At 39.0% G+C, this 7,947-nt stretch overlaps 1 protein-coding gene across 1 annotated transcript; it reads left to right on the top strand.

Moving 5' to 3' along the window:
• The first annotated feature begins 817 nt into the window (after positions 1-817).
• On the top strand, positions 818-5,739 carry LOC103766534 (alpha-1-antitrypsin). Its single transcript, XM_008933578.3, has 5 exons — positions 818-1,144; positions 1,894-2,583; positions 3,051-3,321; positions 4,040-4,187; positions 4,892-5,739. The coding sequence occupies exons 2-5, from the start codon at positions 1,911-1,913 to the stop codon at positions 5,096-5,098; spliced, it is 1,299 nt and encodes a 432-aa protein (XP_008931826.2). The 5' UTR covers positions 818-1,144; positions 1,894-1,910; the 3' UTR covers positions 5,099-5,739.
• Positions 5,740-7,947: the final 2,208 nt, after the last annotated feature.

Genomic DNA, 7,947 nt, shown 5'->3' with positions numbered 1-7,947 from the left:
GCATATTGCATATATTACATCTACCTGATTGGAATGACACTATAAGTGCTAAGTGGAACACCAAAACCATCCTACTCAATGGAGGAGAGTACGTATCGGTTTAAAAATTTCATTTCCTACCTTAGTTTCTCCTTCTGTGATTTGTCCATATTCTGTGATTTGTCCATATATTATATTCAACCCTGAATATCATCCAGTGATGCCAGCACGTCTTTTTTAAGACCTTCTGGATGAAAGGTGAATTGGCCTGTTTTGAGTCCTCCTGATGTCCATTTCAGTCGCATATGATACTAACCCAAGGAAAGAAGGTATTCACTGACCACGTTTCCCTTTGCAGTCAGTCTCTGGAGCCGCCAAAAATACTGTTTCTTAGCAGTGGTTGTTTTGTTGTATATTTTCTAAAAAGCCAAGGAAAAGCTCTTCACCAATTCCCCAAATACTCAGCCAGAGGTGAAGACCAACAACAATGAGTAAACAACTGTATTGACTGTAAATGTCTTACTAGACTGGTAATGTCACATGTTATTCTTGTTAGAAACCTAGAGACCATTCGCCAATCACCAGTCTGCCCTCCATAAGAAAAGCCCTGAAACCATTAAACAAGGTGTCAAAGGTTGTGACTGAGGTATACAGTGAGGCAAAAGGGCTTTCTAAATCCAAACCCTGTTTTGAAATCCTGACAGAGAGGTTACAGTTCCCAGGATGAAGTGGAGTGGACACTCTGGCAGGGACAGTGCACTCCCTTGTGACCTGTGCTGGCTCAGTTGGACCCAGGCAAGGAGTGGTCTTCACAGCTTTCAGCTGCAGCCACGAAGGGTATGGCTGTGGTTCTCCTGCCAGACACCCACAACAGCAGGCTTCTCCTGTCAGTCCTCAAGCATGGAAGCAACAGGAGATACAGTTCTTGCTCTGTTCCCTCTTGTCTGTAGTCCCCTCACCCAGCACTGTTGGCATGTGTTTGGTTTGGACAAATTGTCCAAAATATCCATGTCATTACTGCTTGTTGGGCATCCTCACTGGCAATTTTTGTTTGAACTGATTAATGATTAATGGGGGTGCTCTGCGTAATGCTGCTCAATGGCACTGAAGAGAAGAAGGAGCAGACAAGACTAGATGGATGCATCAAGATCTTTTTCGTAGCAATGTAAGTACCCTTCTAGTTTTCCCTTGGATTATTTGGACATTTTATTTTGGGGAGTTACATTGTTGTCTGGGAAGGGCACCTTTGTACATCTAAAGAAGGGGATATAACTGTTACGGAAAAGTCAAAACATTTCAAAGGCCAGAAAGAACAGATATGAAGAAGACACTTCAGATAATTAAATAAAAAATTGGTGTGGAAACAATACAGATGCCTATAGAATTTCTTACCACATTGATCTAGTGTTTCATCTTTGAAGAAACTGTAAGAGTATTTTGAAATTTTCTTTCTAGACAGTATGATCTATGTTTGTCACATTTTTGTTTAACACAGATTTCATTTTCTAATTATTTGATGAATTGAGGAAGGCTAACAGGGCTGCAGTAACTATCCTGCAGTACTGAGTACAAAACCAACTCCTACCAGTTACTCTGGGGAAAATGTCATAAGTTTCCAGTTATTTGCATATTTTTTAAAAAATCAGTCTTAGCCTAGGACTGTTAATATGCTAACATTAAATTTAATAAACTTTTAAAAGTTTAAAATTACCTCTTTTGAGAGAGAACTAGGCTATGTAAATAGTGTATTAGCAGTCATATTCTTTCTAGGACACACACTGACACGCATCAGGAATGTGAATTATAAGTGGGACTTTGGAAAACAAAGTATATTCTGAGACCGTCATTTTACTTTACTGAAGCATGAACAGATTAATTTCCATGCCATATTTTGTATGTCTATTTCTTTTCCAGAAACAGCTAAAAGGAAAATGAAGCCCACCTTCTCCTTGTGTTTATTGCTGGCTGCTTTGTATACTGTTGCCCAGTGTTATCAGCGCCCTCGCTACCGCAGTAAGCAGGATGATGCTAAAGGGACATATTATCCAGGACATAGTTCTCAGTGGGAAGGAGCTTATCCAGTTAAGAACAAAACGTTTGTCAAACTAGTTTTCAGCAATACAGACTTTGCATTTTCGTTTTACAAGCTGGTCGCATCCGAAGCAATGGATCAAAATATTTTCTTTTCACCCATAAGCATCTCTGCTTCCTTTGCAATGCTGGCACTCGGTGCCAAGTCAGTGACACTGACACAGATTCTGGAAGGGCTTGCCTTTAACCTGAAAAAGACTCAGGAGCTGGAAATACATGACAATTTTTGCCAACTCCTCCACATGCTGAACCGTTCAGACAGTGAGTTCCAGCTGAGCCTGGGAAATGCCCTTTTTATAGAAGAGACTCTAAAACCAGTACAGAAGTTCTTGGATGACGTCAAACGCTTTTATGAATCTGAAGTCTTTTCTTCTGACTTTAACAACTCTGTTGGCGCTGAGAATCAGATCAACAGTTATATTGAGGAAAAGACAAATGGGAAAATTGTTAAGCTAGTGGAAAATCTTGATCCTCTCACTGCAATGGTTCTCGTTAACTATGTCTTCCTTAGAGGTAAGAAATATCAAAGGGTGCAAAGGTTGTAGCTTAGATATTTAATGCTTATTGCAGGGAATGAAAACTTAAAAGAAAGAAACTGGAGTTTAAATATTTTAAATTGAGGAAATCATGTTCAGTATCTTGAAAGTATTGCTATAAATCCATGTATATTTGTTGACAGTAAAAATGTGTCCTCACCTGGTTTAGTGAATTTTTAATACAAATATCTTTCTTGAGTTTTGTAAATTCTTTAATGTGATCACAGACTCATGCTCTAGTGAAAGACAGCGCTTTCAGTATTATCTGTCTGTAATTGTCTCTAAGCACTTAAAAAAAAATACAATGCTATAACATCTGAGGATGCAGTAACATGAAAAAAAAATTGCTCTAATTGAAGGAAGGCTGTGGAACTGGATCCTGTTATATTCACTGTGACCATTCCTCTTTGTATTCCACTGAATAAATTTTCTTTTTGTCATAAGCTCATTGGGAGAAACCCTTCAGTACATTATATACAAGACAGGAGGATTTTTTTGTGGATCAGAAAACATCTGTAAAAGTTGACATGATGTATCGAAAGGGTCACTACAGAAATTACTTTGATGAAGAGCTGTCCTGTTGGCTGGTTCAGATATCTTACAAAGGAGATGTTGCGGCATTATTTGTTTTGCCTGACGAAGGGAAGATGAAGCAGGTGGAAGATGCTCTCTTGAAAAAGACTGTATCTAAATGGGAAAAGTCCCTCCAAGACAGGTAAGATTTCTTTGTTAAGGTAAGAGGTGACCACGCCACAGATTAGTAGTGTTTATCTCACCAAAACAAAACTATAAAGGCCAGGTTATTCTACTGAACTCTATACACTTACTGTTCCTCTGCGTGGAGTTCCCTTTTCTTAGTTGGAAAATGAAAAAGAGCTATGACTAGTGAAAAAATAGGGTATTGAACTTGGGATCCATCTTGGGTTAAGTTCCTGGTTCAACCAAAAGTTACTTAGCAACACGATGAAGTTAACAGAAGCTTGTTTCATACAAGCATTGGGAAACTATGATAGAGAACCTGTAGTATGTTAGTGTGTTGTGGGCATTGTAAGTAAAAGCAGACTAATTCACCATTACTGCAGCTATTTCTGTGGTGGCCCAGGCCTGCCGTATATTTGAACAGCCTTAGGGTAGCTAGGTATGATCTTTTGAAAAAACACTCCTATTTGGCAGTAGTAGCTCTGTCTGTCATTGAGTTGGCATAGCTATGTCTTCCCCCTCACTCCTTGAACCCCACTGTGGAGGTAGGGGTTAATAGCCTCATTCTGTTCCAACCCTCCACATTAAGTAGCTAACCTGATCGTAAATGATATCTGGACCCTGAGAGAAGACTATCTACAGTTAGAAAAACAAATGTGAGGTTTCAATCTACTGAAGCATTGAGGATTGTTACCTAGATGACAATTTGTCCCTATTTGTGTTGTTTGTTACAGAAAAATACATCTGCACATTCCAAAATTTTCTATATCTGGTACCTATGATGTGAAAAGGATAGTCAAACAAATGGGTATGATCGATCTGTTCACTGACCAAGCTGATCTGTCTGGGATTACTGAGGAGCCTGGACTGAAGGTTTCAAAAGTAAGTAAGCATGTGAAAGCAACCACAATATTTGTCTGTTCTGAGGAACCTGATGTTAATATTCCATGAAAAGCTTATCTCAGTCTCTCTGAAGCATCACTCAATCATCATCAGCTGCCAGTCTGGAGGCAAAGCAAGCCCTATCATCCATAAACCTGGAGCCAAACATGCGTACAAGAGGTACAAGAAATGCATGGTTCCAGGACGAGGAAGAAGACATACATATAATTAAATGTTCTTTTGGCTACCAAACAAAATTATCTAAATGTAGCACATTAGCTTTGGTAAAATTTCCTCTAATTCCTCCTACAGAGGGCAAAAGGCTGTTATTCCTCTCCTTCTAGTGTTCTCAAAAAGTTATTTTTTTTAGCTAGATGACAGGGTAAATTCACAATAATACATGAAGCTGCCAAAGACAAAATTGAGTCTAGGCTAAATTACCAGGTTTCTTTCCTTGCAGAGTTTCTTGCCATCAGTCATCTTGACTGCTCCTTGGCTGCCCGCAGTTTGAGGGTTACTCTCTGCACATGCAGTGATGGCTGTTGGCACTGCAGTGGGAAGGGGAGCAACTGGTGATGACCTTCCCAGAGGCTGCTGGATCTCGCTCCAGGCAGGGTTCCCTTTGCCAAGAGTGAAGAGGGTGGCAGACTGCTCTCTTCTGGCTGGGTTGTCAGCTGGAGGCTCTTTTGCTTTGTTCCTTGCAGGTGATTCACAAAGCTGTGCTGAATGTTCATGAGAATGGCACTGAAGCAACAGGGGTCACAGTGAAGGAGGTTACCTGGAGATCTGGTGATTTTCCTCGTCCGCCTCGAGTCAGATTCAACAGGCCCTTTCTCCTGGTGATTCTGGATAAATTCACCCACACTGTCCTCTTCATTGGGAAAATTGTAAACCCTCAGAAAAATGACTGATTGACAAGACTTCAGCACATCGCTGGCTAAATTCCTGTGATCCCGTGAAACACTTATGTATGCATACCACTACGTAGTAGTGCTCATCTTTCAACCATTACCCTTATAAACATAATCACCCCTTAAAACATAAAAACAATTTTTCCTTGTCCAAAAGTCACTAGTATTTGCCCAGCCTACAGCTGAGTATAGCTTGTAGTGTTAATGAAATACAAGTCACTTTTCACCAGTTTTGTAGGATGTCTTTTCTGACATGCTCCTGTAGGATATTCAGATTTTTCAAAGTCTCCAGATGATGTAGCTGTTGCTGTACAATCACAGTTTGTGCCTGTGAGAGGAGAAGGGAAAGAGGGAAAAGAAGGTACAAGGTGTAAGACCTGTCTGTTTAATCCACTAACCTTTGAGGATTATTCTTAAATATAGATCCCCTTAATATCAGAGTGAATTTTCATTAATTTCTTTAGGTTTTGTAACGAAGTATGGCATGAAACTGTGGGATCATTGACTGGGACACTGGAGGACGCACCATTGTAAAGAGTTGATGAATGTAGCTGTTTTAGCTTGCCTTCTTCTGTCTCCTCCTCAGTGGTAGCCTAGGGACTGTTAACCTGCTTTAAGCTATCATAAACACACATAAAAAATTCAGAAAACATTTGAGAAGTCACTTTCCTAAATGTTAGCAGTGGATTATTATTATAGAGTAAAAACAGATTGTGAATTGATATTTGTACCTTTCCACTTAAGGTTTCCTGAGTCCAACTACACTAGATAGTTACATGGTTATGAAAGGAAAGAAACACAAAGCAGTAAATATTTAAAATTATTTTATTATTGCTTTTTAGTTTTTTAGTCAACATCCTTACCACATCTTACTAACATATGGAAAGGCAGTAAAAGTATTTAGATTATAGATTGATTAAGTCTTTTTTTATATAACTCAAACTGGTGGAAAAAATATAAATGGCAACTTTTTAGATCTTAGTTTCTTAAGATGTTTGTGAAAAATATAACTTAAAAATTATGGTGAATATTCCTAAAATACATTTTTTTGTTTTGTTTGGGGATCTTTATTTTCTTTGACATTAAGTTAATGCTATCAATATGTGTTAATTGTTGCTGTAAGAATACCAATAAGTAATAGAAAAAACATTCCATGTCTATCTTCAGACATGTAACACTTGACATTGAAAGTCCTCTTCAGAATCACATAAACCAATGACAAAAGTTTCTTACTCATAAATATGTTTAGTATATTCAGTATTTAGTAACAAACAGTTAGCTTTATATCTCTGGACATATCAGGACATGGTCTAATACAGACAAACTGATTCTAAAGATGATAATTTAAAAGTTCTTTTAAAGTCTCAGGGCTAATTCAGGACGAATTTCCAAAGTCCAACTTTGCAATGACAAATGATTCTGTAGGCAAATATCAAGAGACTGTGTTTGTTGTTCCTCACGGACCTCAGATCAATAGTCTCCGTTTGTTAGTAGGAAAAAAATATCCAGACGGTATTTTACCAACCACATCTCACTTTGAGAGGTAACCTTGTTGCTTAACGCATGTGAAAGTGGGTAGAGAAAAATCAAGATGATTTAAGAACTGGACAACTGAAAATATCATGGTAGGGAATCATCTTCAGATGGGAGTGGGAACCATACATGAATTGCCTTGGTTTTCTTTCTAATTTGGCAAAAATCAAGTCATGTCCCTCACTGGAAAAATGCAACAAATTTTTATAGTAAATAATAAGCACAGAAGGATTGCACAACCCCCCCAAATTGTCAGCATTAAGGTTGTCACAAATCCATTGCAGTCATGGTTTGCTCAAGACAGTGTTTCTTCTTTCAGTCTGCTGGGTTTTTGTCTCTTCTTTCCTGGATTTTTTTTTCTTGGTTGGTTCTCTACTGTGAATTTTGTAACCAAGAAGCCTCAGGGCAGCCAAGGAAGGGCTTTCATCCTAGGTCATCAAGAGTTGCTGCTGCTGCATGCAAGTACTTCGATGGGCCACTTCAATGCAGTGACATTGCTGAGGATGGAGCTGGTCTGATGAACCACATGAGGGATAAAGTGCAAAGGACATCTTCTAACCCAGCCTGCATTGGTGTCTACGCACAAATCTGATATGGCAGTGCATGCAACCATACACATGCAGGAGATGCAACCTATGTGGACACTAAGGGAAATCTGTTATGTAGGGCTGAAATCTTCTGTGAAGGCTGTTTAGGTTAACAGCCAGAAAAGAATTGCCAACATGGCAGAAGCTTTGGAACAGCACACATTGAGCAACTCTCTGAAATAAGGAGAAAACGAAAACAAGCAGTGCAGAAATAGCAGCAAACTGTATTCGTTGTCATAACTAGGAACTAGAAGTGGAACAAAGGCTAAAAACATAAATGAGAAGCTCTGAAACCCAGATTAATCAATGGTGGAGGTAGATTTAACTGTCACTTACAAACTATGTGAAGTTCAACAGGCACCAGAAGAAAACCAGCAGCAACTTTGAGTAGTGTTTAAGACCATAAAGAAGGAACAAGTATTGGGGAAGAGAGAGAAATAGCATGCTTGAAGTAAATCAAAGAAAATAACATATTTCAAACAGCCACTGATTAGAGCCAGTGCACAGGTCTGTCATTGTTCCCAGTATTGTGCAGCATCCACTAGGAAGAAACTAAAGGCACGTAGCAGAAACATCCTTAAGGTCATGGTCTGAAAAGCAAATTGCATATTCTTCTGGAAATACCTACTTTTTTTTTTTGTTTTTTCATGGCTGGGCTTCGCGAAAGAAGATTTAGGAAGGTTCTATCCACGTTTGTTACAGGCACACTGGTGGCTTATGAGGCCAATA

Source organism: Manacus vitellinus, unplaced genomic scaffold, assembly GCF_001715985.3.
Source record: "Manacus vitellinus isolate BGI_N305 unplaced genomic scaffold, ASM171598v3 scaffold_6_pilon, whole genome shotgun sequence".
NCBI classification, from domain to species: Eukaryota; Metazoa; Chordata; class Aves; order Passeriformes; family Pipridae; genus Manacus; species Manacus vitellinus.
Note: the sequence above shows the minus strand (reverse complement) of the source record. Positions and strands in the feature narration are given on the sequence as shown.

Bases quoted from the DNA above. Each gene is read 5' to 3' on its own strand.
- LOC103766534 (XM_008933578.3), top strand. From the start codon at position 1,911: ATGAAGCCCACCTTCTCCTTGTGTTTATTGCTGGCTGCTTTGTATACT. The intron at 3,322-4,039 runs GTAAGATTTCTT...TGTTTGTTACAG, and splicing joins GAAAAGTCCCTCCAAGACAG to AAAAATACATCTGCACATTC. The intron at 4,188-4,891 runs GTAAGTAAGCAT...TGTTCCTTGCAG, and splicing joins CTGGACTGAAGGTTTCAAAA to GTGATTCACAAAGCTGTGCT.